Source organism: Schistocerca cancellata, chromosome 1 (genome assembly GCF_023864275.1).
Source record: "Schistocerca cancellata isolate TAMUIC-IGC-003103 chromosome 1, iqSchCanc2.1, whole genome shotgun sequence".
NCBI classification, from domain to species: domain Eukaryota; kingdom Metazoa; phylum Arthropoda; class Insecta; order Orthoptera; family Acrididae; genus Schistocerca; species Schistocerca cancellata.
This window is the reverse complement of record NC_064626.1, coordinates 106,878,089-106,899,952: the sequence shown is the minus strand read 5'-3', so window position 1 is coordinate 106,899,952 and position 21,864 is coordinate 106,878,089. Positions and strand designations below refer to the sequence as shown.

The 21,864-nt window shown below is 40.4% G+C and overlaps 1 protein-coding gene across 1 annotated transcript in view; it reads right to left on the bottom strand.

Moving 5' to 3' along the window:
* Window positions 1-929: 929 nt before the first annotated feature.
* LOC126190796 (odorant receptor Or2-like) overlaps window positions 930-21,864 on the bottom strand; it is a 68,696-nt gene continuing 47,761 nt past the window's right edge. Inside the window, exons 5-6 of the mRNA XM_049931753.1 lie at window positions 11,842-11,997; window positions 930-1,855 (exon numbers count right to left, since the gene is read on the bottom strand). Coding sequence (XP_049787710.1) covers window positions 1,796-1,855; window positions 11,842-11,997 — 216 coding nt within the window. The 3' untranslated portion in view covers window positions 930-1,795. The remainder of the gene's footprint in view (window positions 1,856-11,841; window positions 11,998-21,864) is intronic.

The following is a 21,864-nucleotide window of genomic DNA, read 5'->3' as shown; positions in this document are numbered from 1 at the left end:
GACCTACATAGGGAGAAACGATCATCATGACAAAATAAAGGAAATCAGAGCTCGCACGGAAAGATATGGATTTTCTTTCTTCCTGGGCGTTGTTTGACAGTGGAATAATAGAGAATTAGTGTAAAAGTGGTTCGATATACCCTCAGCCAGACACTTAAGTATGATTTGTAGAGTACCCATGTTGACGTATATGTATATGTAAAAGTACTGACTAATGTTATGGAACCGAAATGTTGGGTACAGTTACACCTGTACATGAACGAGTTACTAATAGTACTACTAGCTTAGTCCTATGAAATTAATGACGTAAAATACGACCTTAAAGTGTCATTGAATCTAAACTAATTGAACTCTCAAAATTTAAATTATGTAACTACTTTCCTTTTATTTTTACTAACGAAATTACAGAAATATTTTTAAAAAATGTCCCAGTATTTGAGGTGCTGCACTGTTCTGTACTACGACAGACACAGAATAGGCATATTTGTGTGTGTGTGTGTGTGTGTTTCAGCGAGAGAAAGAGAGAGAGAGAGAGAGAGAGAGAGAGAGAGAGAGAGAGAGAGAGCGGAAGAGTGAGAGGAGAGTGAAGGAGTGTGTGAACTATGTGGAATATTTATTACGACTACTCAATAATTCAAGTATATGACAGTGATTAACAAAACGCCGAGAAAGTGTGCACATGATATAGATAGTCAATAAAACTGAAACCAGTGTAAGATTCAATTTGAAAGATAATGCTAAAATGGATCAAATATATTCAGAATAAGTTACTCAGCTTTGGGAGAGGGTAAGATAATCTCACGTTCAAACATCAAAGTAAAAACAAGTAGACCCATATATTCAGAAATAATGTGATTCATTTTTTGCTACCATAAGTACAGAAAAGTTACAGCATATGATATTCATAGTAAAGTTAAAGTCAATGCTATCTTACAGCCAATATGGTGTGAAAAGCAGGTAATATGTTTAGTGACATTTTCATACATGTGGTGATTCTCCTTGCTATTTACACAGAAATCTTTAAAAATGGTGTACATATGAATAAATGCAACAAACTGGGAGTTGAATGTCATATCAGTCACAACATTTTAATTTTTGTATTGCCATTCGATGGCAGTATGGGTCAGGCAGAAGCAAATCTACTAGCTCGGAAGGAAATCACTTTGGCTTTTGAGTTTCTAACACTGGTTAAAAGTGGCTTAGAGAATTTTCAGTGACATATAGATGTAACTCAAGATTCAGAAATATGCTGGTGCAATAAAAAACATATGCTCCAGTGGATTCATACGAGGATTATGAGCAGTGTACTAACAGAAATAAACTCAAAATACGAGAGAGATCATTTGCTATTTATCTTCTCGTGTGCACTAATGTATGGCTACTTTTGTTCTTTTTTGTCATTAATAATAAAAGTAAAGTTTACTTCACTTGGAAACATTTTCCCAAAATAAAGTTTCGATTGATTATGTTGCACAAAGTTTAAAATTGGACTTCATTTTTGCAATAAAAGTATTTATAGTAACATTGTTTTCACGTCGACGAGAAATCTAAACTATAATTGTAGAATTGCTGTGACAAGGTCCATAAGCGAATGAATTGGTTACAAAATCCCTTTAAACAAAGACACTTCATTGTAAAACTAAAGTAATGGCATTGAAATATTTTTGGGAAGTATAAAAGCTCTAAGTAACTGCTTTGCTGATAGTGGTTTTCTCTTATCTCCTTATCGCATTAAATCTCACCCTTCAAGTATGTGAAAATGTATGCTGGTAAATTAAGTCGATGAGTCATACCATTAATTTCTTCGGTTCGTTTGGAACACCAAGTTGAAAAGAGAGTAGGACGCATTCAGTATCTGTAAAAATGAGGTAGACATTAGTGGTCAGTCAAAGTGTTGCACATACTCATCCGTATTACATTCTGCTGTTCCTTAACATTATCAGAACATCGAATCGAAACTGAGTAACTTACGCAGAGGTTACAATATAAATGTTGCAAAACCAGTGGCACAGTTAACAAGGTATTGAATATCAGATATTGCATTCAGACGTCCAGTTATACAGTTTATCATCAACGAAATGAAAAAGACTCAAGAAAGCTTGGAGAAAATGGTTAATTAAGAAAATATATTGTGTTTGTCTATGAGGAGACAAACGAAATATTTCACGTATTTTTTTGATTGAATTGTATTCCTATTTTTCAGTACTGGTCTCCAAATCTTATATGGCATTATTAATTCGCCCTTTTGCAATTGTCTCAATGACTGCATTTTGCAAGGAATGGCAAAACAATGTCATATAGCATGCGAGACGATCAGTTACTTTCACATCACAAAGTACTGATTTTATCTAAAGTTGCAAATTAGGTTTAATCAGTAAGAGTTGTGCTGCTATAAAAAAATAAGGGTTGTGATTCTGCTGCTGCTACTGCCTCTGCTAGTACTACATGGAAAGTGTAACGACTAAAATGCTCGAGTCGTACTGGAAGCAGCAGGGTTCGTTCCTCGATGCAGTCACATAATTTTAGGATTTTTTTGAATCCTCTACCTTACAGCAAGTCAGCACCGTTCTGTTTTTAACCGGATTAGCTGCTAGTTGGAAGAAAACAAAGACACATGGGCAGATATATACTAGACAGGCTACCACACAAGAAGTGAAAGATTTATTGCTGAAACTCTTAGCCATTTTGTGGAATGGTGTGGCTAAGACTTCGCGATATTTCAATAGAATACCTGCTCCACATCTCCAGGCAATGATATCAGTCACTAATTCTTATATTTGGCCATAGATGACAGATAAGATCGATAGCGTGTGATGTCGTTATATTTAAAATCACATTTCCATCACCTGATTCATGGATACCGGTTGCAGGCGACTTACGGAGCAAATCTTAACTTTCCTTTCTTGTGGTATTTTATGCCACGATTTTTTAAATTTCAGTAATGAAGCCTCTTCAGTGACTGATTTCACACAAAAGTATTTGAGGGGAAGTGATAATAAGTTCCACGTGTTAAGTTATTTTAAAGTGACAACATTTTGCTAATATCTTTGTACACAGGGTGAGTCACTAACTATTGCCACGTAGAATAACTCCGAAAGTATGGTAGTAGCTGAAAAGTTTGTGGGACAAGTGTTGCATGGGACAACGGGGCCCATAATATGACGTTGGTCTTTTGTTGCTAGGTGGGGTCGCGTCAGAGATATGAAGGTCAGCTTTGTTTCTTTCTTAATTGGATGCTGTAGTTTGGTTCTTATTTTCTGATAGCGGCTATCGAGATGAATCCAATGATGTGTAACAGTAAGGTCTTGGAAGGTCAACGAAGATCACAAAGGTGGCATAAACGTCCATTTACAGAAGGTATTCGAAGTCATCAATGAAGAGCTGCAATCTTCTCATCATGGATTCAGTGGTATTCCTTATCACTTTGGCACTAACAATAAATTCGTAATCTTCATACACCAATATGTCTTAAATAATGATAACACCACTTAACTTCAACCTGTAATATACAGGGTGAGTCATTAACTATCGCCACCAAGAATAACGCCGAAAGTATGATAATACTGTCCTTCAGAATCCCACACCATACATTCACTGAAAACAGTTTTTGGTGTGGAACTTGCCGCAGCCAACATGGGTTTTCAGTTGCCAAATAACACATGTTATGCAAATTAACATTTTCAAGGTTCGTGAATGTAGCCAAGTCAGTTGAAAGGGTACAGTACTGCCTGACATTGAAAATAGGTACGACATTCTTCGTTATTCTTGTCAGAACAAGATATTTTTTGTAATAATGACTCAATTTCACTTAATTCACCGAAGCCGGATACCAGTGTAGGAAAGAATGACAATTTATTTATTTAATCGATCACATGTGCACTCCCACAAAATAAATCCCTACATCCAATTTCGTGAGATCTGTGACATGAATGAATGTATGGTCACCTGCTAACTGCAGATAGTGAATGTGCAGTATATGATCATCTTTGAGACAGTCCTTTGGTCACCTTTGGTGGAACTAAAGAGATGAAATTTACCGGAGCTTTGAGCGCCTGAAATGTGGCTGACCAATACGGTAGCAAGGTGCTCCCCCACTTCGGCAGAGGTGCGAGATGGCCTGAAGAACGGCCATGTTTCAGCACTCTGCCGCTGGATCTAGTGTTGGTAAGACCTGTCTTAGGTGTGCTCCGTAAAGACAAAAGAGTGGAGACCTGGTATACATGTGAAATACTTAAGAGTAGTTTGGAATAATAATTTCTCTATTTCAGGAACTTTTGTGGGGAGAATTAAATGTCAGGCAGGTAATATTAAGGGGATCGTAGTAATCTTCGGAAGTGACCAACGGTCACAATGAAACCATGCGTAGCAATAAGTTGAAATACTTCCGAGTGCTTAAGTTAAGCTGAATTACTAGCGTGTGTACTATAAGTTGGAAATATTTAAGAAATTCCACGTGGTGAGTACTGTGTGAGTCAATCTGTGTATGAGACAAAGGATAAAGAGAAGTACTCGTCCATGGTATCAGTTGAGGACTCGCGTGTGTGATGAATATGTTCTTAATATTACTTTGCGTGTTATGTTTCCGTGTGACGCTTGATTCAAACTATAATACTCTGAGAGAGAAGCAAGGTGAGGTAGCCGTCTATCCAGCAACGCTCTTGGCTTGCATTGCACAGGAAGACGTACATATATCCTCCAGGGTTCATAGTAGGAAAGAGAAGTTACGAGTGGGGCAGTATCGTGTGAAACTGGGATAAATACTAATTGAAGTGGGAAAGCTGAAAGTGATGTGATTATAATGTTGTGACTATTCTTTGTATTGTATGTTGCCAGTGTGATGTACTTCATGAAATTTAAGTATGTGTGGTTGGCATGGGAGAGTAACAAAATAGTTTCAGCGGCAGTGGGTTATGCATGTTCCTTTTTGTACCACTCGGTCTGGAGGAAATTTTCGTGATGATGGGTGTGAGAGTCGAAGTGTGAGATGTAGCAAAAGATCCACCATCCTATCCAGAAAGTGCACTGTAGCGTTAAATAATTACGAGACCATAAGATAGAGAATCACCAATGTAAAGCCATGCCCACTGGGCGGATTTTCTCATGTGTTATTGTTGTAGGTTATAGAATTTATGTGTTTAGGTTATAGAATTTATCGGAATAAATAAGATAGTGAAAAGAAAAAGATTGGTGGCCTTTTCCTTCGAACAGTATGTTGTCATGATGCCCAGAATTTATAATGTGTGCGCCATTCATATTCAGTGCGATGGCCACGTGTTGATCAAAGCCGTTAAATATGAAAGAAAATCTGGTATTGCCAGTGCGTAGTGAACAGTCAGATTTGTGTAAATTACTAATAGTCAGATGCGCGTTTCCGTTTCCGTTGCGTAATATTCGAACAGGAGAATAACTTGTAACTTAATTGAGAGTACTAGAGTTCATGTTACTCGATAAATAAGAATGAGTCCACTCGCTTGGCAGACTACTCACCTTGCAGGCTTGACTGCTTGATGCCACAGTATGAGCAAGGCATGTGGGTGCCTCTCACAGTAAATAAAATAAAATTAATAAATGTGCCAGCCCTCTGAATCTGAAGTGGAGCCCATCGGCAGAATTCCGTGCGACGCAAACAATCCGCTCCAGTTAATTCTTGGTGAAGACTGATATGTAAGAATGATATTTATGGCGATGCAGAACACGAACAACACTACTCTATTTCATGCCAGATTCCCTTGCGATTTGACGCGAACTAACATAAGGATCTCGATCCACAGTGGCAAGAGTACCAATTTCCGTTTCCTCGTTAGTAACTTTCCTTTACGGGACATGTTTCCGATGCGTTAAAGATCCAGTTGTTCTCCATTTATCATACACATATTTAAATGTACGACGTGTAGACTGAGTACGTTGAGGATATCTTTAAGCGTATAAGTCTCTAGCTCTCACTGAATTTCGTTGGCATTCTCCGTAAATGAGACGCATATCGACTTGTTCTTCTCAGGAATACATCATCCACATTCGCTTGATTCGACGATACTAATCTTACCGTTCCTATTAGTGTTGTACTGCGAAATTGTTGAATGCTGTTTACTTGTCAATGACACGTTAGATGGATACACCGTATTCCGCGAATATTTACTGTTTGCACGATAACCGAGAGTGAAGTGTTAGAGCATGTGCTTCGATAAGTGCCGATGTGATAAGGAATACCACTCAGTCCAGGATAAGAAGATCGCATCACTGCATTTATATGAATGGTGATCACTTCGAACGCCTGTAAATGGACGTTCATGTCACATTTTTGACTTTCGTTGACCTTCAAAGACATTACTGTTACACATCACTATCAGAAAATAAGTACCAAACTATAACATCCCATAAAAAAAAGTTGACCTTCATATCTCTGACGTGACCCCAACTAGCAACAAAAAACCAACGTCATGTTATGGCCCCCATTGTCCCATGCAACACTTGTCCCACAAACTTTTCAGGTCCTATCATACTTTCGGAGATATTCTTGGTGGCAATAGTTAGTGACTCACCCTGTATAAGAGTTTCTTAAGTGTGAGGAAATTTATCAAACGTTAATTACATTGTCTTTCGCTTTTCAGTCAACTATATGAAGTCCGTAACTTCTTCTTCCATAATTTACGATGTGGATGATAGCTTTCTCCACTAATGAAATAATGTAAGAAGTAATGTTTCGACCCTTGTCTTGAAAAGAAAAGTATCAACCCTAAAAGGCTAAGTAGAAAAATAATTTCCGCATTAATGTTTCGTCCGTGAAGTCTTTGGTGTTGGATAAAAAATTAATTCAGAGGATTTTGCACCAATTTTTATCCTAAGGGAAAAAAGAGAAATTCACAATTTAGAGAAAAGAAAATGCAAGAAGTGTCATAGGCATCAATAGTGATATTTAAGATGCATTTTACCCATATTTTTGTGATATGACTGTATACAAAATTTTAATGCATAAGTTAAAATGCTTAAACTTGTGGTTTGTCTCCCAATGAAAGTACATCTACCTGAAGTTTACATGAAGGTCTTTAAGAAATACCACGATGGGCTTATTGAATAGGGGCTGCTGCTATGAGTGTGTTAGCTGTAGACTTTTAATTCAATAACAAAGAGTGGCGTATGTAACTGTAGATGTTAGTAGCAAAATAATATTAAAGTGTATTGATCAGTGCAAATATCAGAGATTTATTTTGGTCCACAGATTCAAAACTGGTCGAATGAGGAAAAATAATGTTATATTATTTGACCCGCTATAACAGTTTTTCAATACCAAAGCTTTTTTTTACTTCACACTTTTAGCTGTAATATTGTTTTAGTATCTGTACTTGATTTAGTAGGCGTCATAAAGTGTAACTTTTTGGAAGAATCGAACGTGATGGATGAATGTGGATGACATTCCTAATAGCATTAATAGCTGACATACGTTTCTGAGAAATCGTCTGAAAACAAAGTGTCTTCCTTTTTTTAATCAGACTGGTAAGTGTTTTCCTGTCCTGTGTAAACGGTGAATCAGATAATGCACTTTGTGGCAGGACAAAGGAATTCATCGAAGAAATGATAATTTTGAATCGTGAAAAACAAACATACAGAAAGAACTGTATGCATAATGATTCCAGGTTTCTTTGTTACCTGACCGAATTCTGACACACTGACAACAGACTGCAGTACCGCTGCAGGCAGAAGTGTTTCGCGGCTCACCGTCCAGCACACATTGTTGAACACGGGCCTCCAGAGCAGACGACCCCAACGTTTTTCGATTTTGATGAATGAAGTCATCAGTTACCATTACAATGGGCACAGTCTCGTCGAGATTGGACCGTGGATTAATTGCAATGCATCACCAGGTCGCATTTGTTGTTAGACCAGGCCGATAGTTGTGTGCAGATACCCTGTCATCCATGCGACTAACTGCTCGAAATATACACCGCACCATGGACGTAGGCCAGTGGAGGTAGACATTCACCTTGACTTTTGTGAGATCTGTTATAGTAATTGAAGGCACCATGACAGCTGTCGATTAAGTAAACATTATTACAGACCATCTGCATTCCTTCACTGTTCATGCTTTGCCCGATGGTGGTGTGATGTTCCAGCAGGGGTTGGGGTTGTTTTGGAGGGGGATACCAGACAGTGAGGTCATCTGTCTCATCGGATTAGGGAAGGATGAGGACGGAAGTCGGCCACGCCCTTTCGAAGGAACCATCCCGTCATTTGCCTGGAGCGATTTAGGGAAATCAAGGAAAACCTAAATCAGGATAGCTGAACGCGGGATTGAACCGTCGTTCTGCCGAATGCGAGTCCAGTGTGCTAATCACTGCGCCACCTCGGTCGGTATTCCAGCACGATAACTGTTTGTATCGCAAGATCAAATTCGTGTCACCTAGCACTACGTATCGAAGCTACGAAAATGGAAACAATAGTCGTCTACAGAGCCTCGGCAACAATAAGGCGTTAATATAGAGAGGCAAACTAAATCACGTTACACGGTTCATTGTGGTAGTGCAACCACGTCAAGCTCACCCGAACTCTCAGGGTTTCTCTTTCTAGTACGGAGTATAGGCCTACAGCTGATAGGATTAATAAACGTCACCTTGGAGCTCGTATTTAGGAAGAGAGAGCTTGTTTCCTTAGGTTAGGATACATAGAGTGTGGAGACGGAAGGACACAAGGATCCGTTGTATAGGGACATTAACAGCCTTAGTGAGTAGGAGACACAGGAGAAAATAAGGTTTTGATATTCAGATGTACAGGAAATACAAGATCTCAAAAAATTTTCAGGAATTTGAGATTGAACATATGTGTTACGAATGCTTAAGAACCAGTGTTTGCCGGCCCCGGTGGCCGTGCGGTTCTAGGCGCTTCAGTCTGGAGCCGAGCGACTGCTACGGTCGCAGGATCGAATCCTGCCTCGGGCATGGATGTGTGTGATGTCCTTAGGTTAGTTAGGTTTAAGTAGTTCTAAGTTCTAGGGGACTGATGACCTCAGATGTTGAGTCCCATAGTGCTCAGAGCCAATTGAACTAGTGTTTATTCAGTACAAATACAGAAAACGGCAAGCAGTACCTTTTCTGAAATGCTTGTTTATTCTATATAACCGGTTTTCCATCCTTGTCAGTCTCATCGTCAGGTGGTGCACAGGAAGTTACATGACTATTGCGTGGCGTAAATCCGGCTGCTGACTCCGTGACAAGAAAATGGTACATGCTTTAGCGCGTGACCGCAGCTCGTGCTCGTGCGGTGGCGTTCTCGCTTCCCGCACCAGGGTTCCCGGGTTCGATTCCCGGCGGGGTCAGGGATTTTCTCTGCCTCGTGATGACTGGGTGTCGTGTGATGTCCTTAGGTTAGTTAGATTTAAGTAGTTCTAAGTTCTAGGGCACTGATGACCATAGATGTTAAGTCCCATAGCGCTCAGAGCCATTTTTGAACCTTTAACGCGTCGCCATGAGTATTATTTATAAGGCGATTTGGGTGCAAAAGTGAATTCTGTACTTACTGCGACAGTATGGGCCGCTTTGTTATTGGTATTCATCTGTCAACTTTAATTGTGATTGACAGGCGGCACGTATCACTCACTTTTCACAGAATATATATATATATATATATATATATAGTCACAAAATTTTTCTAGCATCCAGCATCAGGTGCGTGTTGCAAACGTCTTCACACGAAGATGTAACACACTTTGATCAGAGATGTTACCTGTTTTTGTTTGTATATAGTGCAGTAGATGTATGGGCAAATACTTTAATCAAAAGTGGCGCTATCATGACTCCCCAAAAATAAAATAAAATAAAGCTACTGTTGTTTCAGTTGCTGTGGGAGACAGCACTGACACAAACAATGAAGGAGAGAGGCGGCGATGGCTGGTAGCAGGAATCCAAAATGATATGTTCTACAAAGAAGAGAACCATTACTTAACTCGTTGTGCCTCCTTCGTGCAAGTACACTGACAACCTATTACTGCTCGCAGAATGCAGGCTAAGCATCGTCTTCCTATTTCACAGTATTGATACTCTCGAAGTCTGCGACCGAACTGGGGTCAACCAGCGATTGGCGGCTGATTAAATCAGTGTTGACAGGGGCCCAGAACTCTTTTCTTCCTGTAGGTGTGACGCTGCCCGCTCTTTCCACTGGCGTGATGGCCACCGCCTTATTCATACCGTTTCGCGGCCGCGCGCTGGTCGGTGTACGGTCGATGCTTTAGGACTGCACATTTATAATAATTGCAGTGAATTACAATGTAATGTATATGCACGTGAAGTTTCCATTTAAAAACAACAAGAATAAAACTTCAAATGAACTACTATGTTATTATTTTTCTATTTGAAGTTTTGTTCTTTTTGTTTTTAAATGTAAAGTTCATGTGCATACACATTAGCTGCAATTTTAATTTATTTTTTGGAATTTATGTCAGCGCCTGTTTTGATTAAAGCATTTGCCCATACATCGACTGTGCTACACGCAAAAAAAGGTCTCTGATCGAAGTATGTTACGTCTTCATGTGAAGATATTTGTAGCATGCACGTGTTCGACAACACATGCTGGACAATGGCAAAGTTTCGGGAAAAGTGAGTGATGCGTTGCCAACAAAATCACAATGGAAGCTGTTAGATGTGTACTAACAACAAAGCCACCCATACTGTCGCAGTAAGTACCAATCTCATTTTTGGATCCAAATCGCCATAGAAAGAATACTCATAGCGTTACATTAAAGCATGTTCCATCTTCTTGTCACAGAGCCACTACCCAGCATTGTGCTATGAAATAGTCATGTAACTTCGTGTGCAGCATCTGAAGATGAGCCTGAAAAGGGAGCCGGCTGGGGTGGTCGTGCGGTTCTAGACGCTACAGTCTGGAACTGCGTGACCGCTACTGTCGCAGGTTCGAATCCTGCCTCGGGCATGGATGTGTGTGATGTCCTTACGTTAGTTAGGTTTAAGTAGTTCTAAGTTCTAGGGGACTGATGACTTTAGAAGTTGAGTCCCTTAGTGCTCAGAGCCATTTGAACCTGAAAAGGGTCGAAAACCGGTTTATGGAATAAACAAGCATTTCAGAAAAGTTACTGCATTCAGTTGCAGTTTTCTGTATTTATATTTGAGAGAGGGACAAATTTCATCAGCTGGTAGAGGATGCACGTGGGAGAAAGAAGATGTATACGGGAGGGCAGATGATTGCAAAACGTTCTGGGACTTGCAATGACTAGTAAGATATCGATTGGACAGAGATCCAAATTATGTTGGCGAAAGTAAAGATGGTTCGGATAAAGATTTGCAGTCGTAGAGTATGATAGAAGGACTTGAGCCTCATTATGTACAGTTAGTAATTTCTGCAATTTCAGTCTGTTATGACCTTCTTGTTGCGTGGTTAGTTGAAAGGGGCGCCAAGTTAGTTTGTGGTCAAGGAGTTAATCCAAAATGTTTTTGTGTATCAGTACGATGGAATGGATGGTAATGGATGATGAGATGGAAATTATGAAGACGTAAAGGACGGGCCTTGCGTCCTGTTCCCATTACCTCGGTTTCGACAGGATTGATTTTCAGGCACTAGATGTTACACTAGGGTGAGAAGTTACTGAGACAGGTCTGTAAGAACCATTGGGAAACTTTCAGGTTTGAAGGGCTTGGGGAATCCGGCGTCGTTGGCTCTGTAAGAGAGACAGGGCAGAAGGGACTGAGCAGACCATTAGAGAACTCTTGCATGTGGATGGAAGAAACTGGAGGTTCGATACGTAGTGCCACATCCTGTACGGGAACTTGAGAAGTATGAATGTTAATAGTGATGAGATGCTCAGAAATGAATGTATCGTATTAACGTAATAGACCTCACCTGAAGGTATGTTTCCTTTGAGAGCGGGTACAGTTTTCCGACCCTTAACTGGAGGGGTTGCAGTGCTCGCGTCATGAAGATGAGCAGCGTCTTCTTGAAGCGAGGGTTAGCGTCCGGCCAGTAGGTGCTGTACGCGGATATCATCAGCTGCTCGCTCTGCAACAGTGAGGTGCGTGCAGCGTCAGCAGCTGACCGACGTAGATATGAATTCTGCCAAATCATGTGATGCCACGGTGTTTTCTTTTTGCTTCTACAGTCGTGACATTCGCGATCGATTGCTACAGTAATTATCCAGTCAACATCTCCAAGGAGTACTGAAGTAATAAGGACATCACCTACCGCGTGAATCAGCTGGAAAGCGTTCTCAGTTGTAATGAGACTGCGTGGAAGAGATTCCAAACCCTTACAGGTCGACAACCAGACAGGCAGAAAAGTGTGGATGAATGAAAAATTAATTTTGTGCTATCTACTACCACACATCATTACCCTTATGAAGGAATAATGAAGACGAGATGTGCCTTTCGATTTACATACAAACTCTGGAAGCGACTGTACAGTGTATGGCGGAGGGTACAAAAATATTAATAATTTACTATCCCATTGTCTTCGTGTATGGATCGAGGTGAAAAATGACTGACTGCTTGCCGCAATACGTGCTCTACTCACTGTTATTCCAATGTTATCTGCGAAATCTATATGCACTCTGGAGACAGCAGAATTTTTGCAGTTTTCCTTTAATACAGTTTGTCTATATTTACTCAAAAAGATTTCTTGAGAACAAGATTATGTTTCACCCAAAAACGCCGATTGAAGTTCCTCGTGCACCTCTGATACACTTTCTTACGGACTATGGTGATGTGGTGCGGTCCTAGTAGTGCGTCTTCGAATTCGTTCAGTATCTGCTGTCCTGTCTTCTTGATAATGGCCCCAAACATTGAAACACTAAAACTGGTTTGCCTGGTGCGTTATGTGACTCATTCACAGAGTACCGAAACTTCCTAAAACGTTGATAAGGAATCGAAATGTTTAGTTCGCCTTCCCCCGCGATGATTTTCCCCTGTTCGTCCCAAATATTATCTCTTCTTACAAGAATCCGGATTTTTATGCAGTTACATATCCTTTTCCTTCTTTCCTAGGCACTATATTGCCAGTGTTTATTAATTTCATTTTATCGTTTCATATTTCACTATAATTACGCATATTAACTTAATGCTACATAAAACTGCATAATATTGCTTCTCTTTTCATTATCAGTAGGCCGCTCCCTATCTACCTATCAAAAAAGTTAAGGATGGGAAGTACATTCTCACTGAAAATAATCTTCTAGTGCACCAAATTGTATTTAATTGCACTTTGAACTGAATTATGAAAGAATGCTTCTGCTTAATTTTCTAAGATTTGAAATTTCTGTTCTCAAAAGGAAAGCAAATGCGAGACAATATGATTGCAGCATTGTAGAAGCCAGTGTGTGCACGCTTCCTTTACCAGTTAAATAAAAACGAGAGTTAGTCAAAATTTATTTCAATGACGAACAGGAATACAGATAAAACTTGTTATTCACTATTCGTGAATAACAAATAAAACTATTTACTCGAAATATTATTCGTTTAAAAGAATAGAAATATTTATTCGTCATCTGTGAATGAAAAGCGTCAAGAATAATAGATAAATTTGAAATCCAATAACATTCGTTGCTCCAGTCCTTTGTCATTTGTTAAATAAATGTACGTTTTGTTGCTTTTAAATTACATTTCATAACAATTCCTTTCTCAATCATCTCGTGATGAAGTTTATTTCACTTTCGAATATTTGCCACTGTGACACACTAAAGAAAAAAATACGTTCTGCATCTTCAAAGAGGATATCTGTGTGTTACACATTCTGAAATTGTCTCTGTTCCAGGGAAGCGATATAAGACATTCAAATTACAACCCGTTTTTGGCAATAATTGAAAAATCATCAACTCCGCTGTAGTATTGGCAGATAAATTCGTTGTGATTCCATATTAGCTTCAACTCCCAAATCAAGTTCGAAATAAATTTTCTTTTAAGGTTTTCTTTGACATTTCTTTGGCTATAATTGTCTCTAGTTTGTTGTAAGCCTGGTTGTTCATAGACAGATATACAGGCGAACTCTTTGTTTTTTATGTAAGCCTGCAGGCACTTTCAAAATGAAAATTAAGTAAAGTAAAATGTACCCTTCTAATGTACTCTGTGTGTATCTTTAAATGCATATGAAGGTAGACTATAATGCAATTTAGAAACTCCTATCAGTATGTAAGATATAATTACGTGTTCCTTAGGTGTTCCAATTTTCTGGCAATTTGTTCAATGATGTATCTGTGTGTGTGGGTTTTCGACCAGTTTTTCAAATTATTTGCATAGTGTTGTGTGGATACGATAGTGAATTACTCTTTTTTCTGGTCTCAACAATGGACCTGGTTGGTGAATGTGTTCCCTAATATCCTCACGCTCTATACTACAGTCCTCGACAAAAAAAAAAAAAAAAAAAAAAAAAAAAAAAAAAAAAAAAAAAAAAAAATCGCATCACGAAGAAATTATCCGAATGGGACGGAAATCAGTAGATGTGATGTACGTCTGCAGATAATCAAATGGTTACAGTTTCAGACAAACTGGACGATTTATTAAAGAGCCAGAGTATTACAAACTAAGGAAGTCATTAACGCGTTGGTCCACTTGTCGCCGTTATGTAAGCAGTTATTCGGCTTGCCATTGAATGGTAGAGTTGTCAGATGTTCTCCTGAGCGATATCGTGTCAAATTCTGTCCAAACGGCGCGCTATATCGTTAAAATCCAGAGATGGTTAGGTGGTTGGAGGGCTCTGCCCATAAAGCTCCATTTCTTTTCATAGCATGACGCCTTCCGCTTTCATCCGCGGCACGTTTGCAGCACATCATTAAGACGACGATATCCTACGCCCCGTTTTGTTGCCCTTCATGGCCAACCATCCGGGATTTACATTTCCGAACGATAACACTCACTCTCACAGAGGTGAGAGTTTCTACTGGTTGTTTTCGTGTTTGCCAAACTCTACCTTGGCTAGCAAGGTCTACATCTACATCTACATTTATACTCCGCAAGCCACCCAACGGTGTGTGGCGGAGAGCACTTTACGTGCCACTGTCATTACCTCCCTTTCCTGTTCCAGTCGCGTATGGTTCGCGGGAAGAACGACTGTCTGAAAGCCTCTGTGCGCGCTCTAATCTCTCTAATTTTACATTCGTGATCTCCTCGGGAGGTATAAGTAGGGGGAAGCAATATATTCGATACCTCATCCACAAACGCACCCTCTCGAAACCTGGCGAGCAAGCTACACCGCGATGCAGAGCGCCTCTCTTGCAGAGCCTGCCACTTGAGTTTGTTAAACATCTCCGTAACGCTATCACGGTTACCAAATAACCCTGTGACGAAACGCGACGCTCTTCTTTGGATCTTCTCTATCTCCTCCGTCAACCCGATCTGGTACGGATCCCACACTGATGCGCAATACTCAAGTATAGGTCGAACGAGTGTTTTGTAAGCCACCTCCTTTGTTGATGGACTACATTTTCTAAGGACTACCCCAATGAATCTCAACCTGGTACCCGCCTTACCAACAATTAATTTTATATGATCATTCCACTTCAAATTGTTCCGCACGCATACTCCCAGATATTTTACAGATGTAACTGCTACAAGTGTTTGTTCCGCTATCATATAATCATACAATAAAGGATCCTTCTTTCTATGTATTCGCAATACATTACATTTGTCTATGTTAAGGGTCAGTTGCCACTCCCTGCACCAAGCGCCTATCCGCTGCAGATCTTCCTGCATTTCGCTACAATTTTCTAATGTTTGCAAAAACAGACATAATGTCTTATGGGATAACAGCAATCAGTGATTTTATAATGTTACTTAAAATCCGTCTTGATTGCATTCAAGACGGATTTTAAGTAACATTATAAAATTTTCTAATGCTGCAACTTCTCTGTATACTACAGCATCATCCGCGAAAAGCCGCATGGAACTTCCGACACTATCTACTAGGTCATTTATATATGTTGTGAAAAGCAATGGTCCCATAACACTCCGCTGTGGCACGCCAGAGGTCACTTTAACGTCTGTAGACGTCTCTCCGTTGATAACAACATGCTGTGTTCTGTTTGCTAAAAACTCTTCAATCCAGCCACACAGCTGGTCTGATATTCCGTAGGCTCTTACTTTGTTTATCAGGCGACAGTGCGAAACTGTATCGAAGCCTTCCGGAAGTCAAGAAAAATAGCATCTACCTGGGAGCCTGTATCTAATATTTTCTGGGTCTCATGAACAAATAATGCGAGTTGGGTCTCACACGATCGCTGTTTCCGGAATCCAAGTTGATTCCTACATAGTAGATTCTGAGTTTCCAAAAACGACATGATACTCGAGCAAAAAACATGTTCTAAAATTCTACAACAGATCGACGTCAGAGATATAGGTCTATAGTTCTGCGCATCTGCTCGACGACCCTTCTTGAAGACTGGGACTACCTGTGCTCTTTTCCAATCATTTGGAACCTTCCGTTCCTCTAGAGACTTGGCGGTACACGGCTGTTAGAAGGGGGGCAAGTTCTTTCGCGTACTCTGTGTAGAATCGAATGCCGGATCTCCCCCCCCCCCCACCCCCCACCCCCAATTGAGCATTGTGACCACAACCCTCCAACCATCTCACTATCTCGGAGTTTTAACGATGTAACGTCCCAGTTAAACAGAATTTTGCATGGTATGCTTCAGGAGAACATCTGACAAATCTATCAGTCATGGCCAAGGCGAATAACTGCCACAAGTGGACCAATGCGTTATTGACTTCCTCAGTTTGTGAAGCTCTTTCTCTTTAATAAATCATCCTATTTTTCTGAAATTTTAATAATTTGTTTTTCTATAGATGGTACATCACATATACGATTTGCGTCCCATTCAAATAATTCTTTCATGGTGCGATTCTTTTCTTCTTCTTCGAACGTATTTTGCTCCTGACATGCAGACTGGACAGAGAGCGAGCTCACAAACTTTGTAGGTAAGAAACTGTACTGGCGGGTTCAGAAAAGTCTGTGACGTTCGCAGGTTTACACTTAAGTCACCAAATACGGAACAAAAACTACGTTTATTTTTTAGTTTCCCCAAAAAATTCATCAAGACAGTTACTAATCTCTTTAGTGACAATATGCTACTATTTCACGTACAGCCCTACACGCCACACAGTAAACGCGCCAGATCAGTGGGAGCTGCTACAGATGAGTCCGCACAACGACTCATCATCGCGCGTACATCACAACACTTGCGCATGCTGGCGAGTTCACACAAAAGCATATAATTCGGAAAACTGATCGAAAACCCGCCCACACACACACACACACACACACACACACACACACACACACACACACACACACACATATAGTTCCATCATTCAATAAATTGACACAAAACTGGAACACTTGAAGAACACCAATACTTCACGAGTTGAAGTTATTCTTTTATTTTAAGCACTAAAAATATTTTAATGACCTTGCATATTTTATCCATTTTCATTACATAAATTGTAGCCTATATATTTTACTTGATGACATTAAATAAATATTTGGGCTCCAATTATCTCTTAATATTTGATGCATGTGAAAGGCTCAAAATTTTTATCACCAAGCACGCAATCAGAAAATAACGCTAGCTTTAAGAGCAATCACAGATGACGGCATTAGCTAGAATTTTTAACACTTCATAATGCCAACGTCGATAATGGAAGCAAACAGGGAACAAAGGTGAAATAATCCTAGAACCATATCCAGGGGCGTAGAAACGGGGGGAGGCGGGAGGAGGAGGGGGATCCACCCAACTCCTCTCGCGGCCATTATTTTTCCTTCTTTTTAAAGTGTGTATAAAGTCGCTCACGTACGAACACTTACGGTCACTGTTATATTGCAGAATTTGGCAGCAGCGAGAAGTGGAACGATTTCTGTAAGTTGACTACTTTAAAGCTTGGCTTCGGCTCCCAACCTGTTTTCGGCACGTGTGGATACACTTCGCGTCCACTGTCTTATTTTCCCGACTGCTGCCACCTTCAGTGATCTAAGAGGTGTAGTACTTTAGTACCGCGACGAACCCGTGTTGTGTGTCAACTGAAAAATAAATAGCTTAACGAGTGTGTTTGAACATGAACACTTTACGTTATGCTTTCACATAAACTTGTTACTTCCGTTTGTTATTTATGTGGTGGTTACTTCGCGCATGCTTGCCTAAAGTTGCATCATTTTATAATAGAAACACAACAGGTCCCCTCTTATGTCCCTCCTTCTTGATTCTCCGTACCGCTCACTCCACCGCACTCGAATCTTAACCCAGAATCGACAACTTTATCAACTTCTATCGATATCTGTAGACCTGAATTATTACGTCTGAGATCACTAAATCTTGAAATAAAAGAAATGTGGCCTAAACAACATTGCCATTACCAAAAGACTGAAGGCTTTTAATGACACTATAGAGTCTCGCAAAGTTTCATTTGTAGTGATGTAACAATAATACATCTAACAAATAACTGGGCCTATTTTCGATGGCATAATAACACCCGGTGGCTGTGTGCTAGGTTCACTGATCGGTCACTGAGAGCATGGTTGTTAAACGACGAACAGAGCGTGTGGCAGTTTTCACACGCTTCGTGACGCTGATAGCAAGAAGGAACTTGTAGTACTTAGCGTGACTGAGATTGTGTTGTTTGTCCAGTTGACCTAAAGTGATATTTCAAGGTAAAGTTGTTACTTATATTTTGGAAACGTGCACTGTTATTAAGTACACTACTGTTCATTAAAATTGCTACATCAGGAAGAAATGCAGATGATAAGCGGGTATTCATTGGACAAATATATTATACTAGAACTGACACGTGATTACATTTTCACGCAATTTGGGTGCATAGATCACGAGAAATCAGTACCCAGAACAACCACCTCTGGCCGTAATAACGGCCTTGATACGCCTGGGCATTGAGTCAAACAGAGCTTGGATGGCGTGTACAGGTACAGCTGCCCATGCAGCTTCAACACGATACCACAGTTCATCAAGAGTAGTGACTGGCGTATTGTGACGAGCCAGTTGCTCGGCCACCATTGACCAGATGTTTTCATTTGGTGAGAGATTTGGAGAATATGCTGTCCAGGGCAGAAGTCCAACATTTTCTGTATCCAGAAAGGCCCGTACAGGACCTGCAACATGCGGTCGTGCATTATCCTGCAGAAATGCATGCTTTCGCAGGGATCGAATGAAGGGTAGAGCCACGGGTCGTAACACATCTAAAATGTAACGTCCACTGTTCAAAGTACCGTCAATGCGAACAAGAGGTGACCGAGACGTGTAACCAATGGCACCCCATACCATCACGTCGGGTGATACGCCAGTACGGCGATGACGAATACACGCTTCCAAAGTGCGTTCACCGCGATGTCGCCAAACACGGATGCGACTATCATGATCCTGTAAGCGGAACCTGGATTCATCCGAAAAAATGACGTTTTGCCATTCGTGCACCCAGGTTCGTCGTTGAGTACACCATCGCAGGCGCTCCTGTCTGTGATGCAGCGTCAAGGGTAACCGCAGCCATGGTCTGCGAGCTGATAGTCCATGCTGCTGCAAGCGTCGTCCAACTGTTCGTGCAGATGGTTGTTGTCTTGCAAACGTCGCCATCTGTTGACTCAGGGATCGAGTTGTGGCTGCACGATCCGTTACAGCCATGCGGACAAGATGCCTGTCATCTCGACTGCTAGTGATACGAGGCCGTTGGGATCCAGCACGGCGTTCCGTATTACCCTCCTGAACCCACCGACTCCATATTCTGCTAACAGTCATTGGATCTCGACCAACGCGAGCAGAAATGTCGCGATATGATAAACCGCAATCGCGATAGGTTACAATCCGACCTTCATCAAAGTCGGAAACGGGATGGTACGCATTTCTCCTCCTTACACGAGGCAGCACAATACCGTTTCACCAGGCAACGCCGGTCAACTGCTGTTTGTGTATGAGAAATCGGTTGGAAACTTTCCTCATGTCAGCGCGTTGTAGGTGTCGCCACCGGCGCCAAACTTGTGTGAATGCTCTGAAAAGCTAATCATTTGCATATCACAGCATCTTCTTCCTGTCGGTTAAATTTCGCGTCTGTAGCACGTCATCTTCGTGGTGTAGCATTTTTAATGGCCAGTAGTGTAGTTATGTTAATCTTTATATTAACCTTACATGACAAGAAATGTAACTTTTGTATCTACCATTCAATATTAAGATTAGGAGGTTAGCATTCAAATAAATTATAAATAGTTTGTTTCTTGTGGCCTTTTAAATGTATTAATATAAGGATAATGCTCCAAAAGAAAGACCCCTTGGTGAATACAGCTCTTTAAGAGTGGAAATTCAACGGTATTTTCGAGAGAAGCTATGGTACTAACTGAAGGCACTAGAGAAGACTTGTAAGGTGTGATGCTACTTGTAGGGCTGTTTTGGAGAGCAACTAAAATTTGTCAATAGCTGGAAACTACAGCCTTAGTTCCCCAGGGCATTAAAATCCAAAAGAACAGACCAAACTACCTGATTCGTAATCCCGAAGACTACAACAGAGGGGCGGTCTTTATATAATTCTTTGATTGTTTTATAACAAACTTTACAGATCATATGAAAGTTTTGTCTGGATTTTCTTCACTTTTTATGAGTTGAACCAGTGAAGTACCATTAAATAGTTAAGAATGAGAAGAATTCAAGGCCTTAATTGAATTCTACATTAAAGATATGGAATGCAGAGTTGAAGATGTTTCTGATGAATTATATTTACGGAGAAGGAAATCTGAGGAGTTAATATTATATTAGTAAACAGAAGGAGCATCCACGGAAAGGTCACAGAATCAGCATCGCTTGTTGAAGACTGTAATGCCTAGATATTATTAGGAACAGGAAGTTGGCCGAAACCGGACAAATTCGAAAAAGTTAGTCACCTTTGCGGGCACCGTAATTATTGCAGAAAAGAATTCGATAATATATGGCGGGGTTATCATGGATTCCGAATTTGAATTAATGTGGATGAAAATAAGCATCAAATATGGCCCAAAAATGGTAACTGGATTCTTTTACAGACCACCTGTGTCAGGAGCTGTAGAGGTAGGGCGCTTCACATAGAACTTTCAGAATTACGTGAATATGTTTCCTGATCATGCCTTTGTATGCACGTTGACTTCAACTTGCCATATATAGATTGAGAGAGTGATGCTATCAAAAGTGGTATTAGAGACAGGGATTGGTGTGACATTATTCTTAATGTGTTGTCCGAAAATTACTCCGAGCAGCTTGTTAGAGAACCAACTCTTGAAACTAACGTCTAACAACCTTAGCAACAAACAGACCCGAACTTCTCGAATCATCGTAGAGGAGGATGTCAGTAATATAAGGCTGTAATAGCATATGTGTGTGCGGATATTACAAGAAATGTTAAGAAACGTAGGACAATATTTTTGCTTAGCAAGAGTGACAGGATACAAATTGCAGAGTATCTGAATAGTCGCTTCATATACTGAGCGCTGAGGACGATGGTAAAGAAAAATCAAGACCTAACTCACAAAAGTTGTAGGAAGTGAAAAGGAGTGTAGGAAGAGCAATGAGAGAATCGTTCACTGACTTTGAAGGCATAATGTTGTCAATCGATCTGACTAAAAACCCTAACATAATACGGTGTTACACAAGTTCAGTAAGCGGTTCAGATTCGCCTGTTCAGTCACTGAGTGACCATAGTGGCATCGAAACTGGAAACGAGAGAGACATGGCCAAATTACTGAATTTGGTGTTCTGAAATTGGTTCACCGCATAAGATCGTAATACGGTTCCTCCTTTCAGTCATGGCACCAACTTCGAAATGTCAAATATTGAGTAGCTGAAAGCGGAATAGAAAAATAACTACAATCGCTTTGTTGTGGAAAGGCATCAAGATCAGACGAGATACCTGTTATTCTACA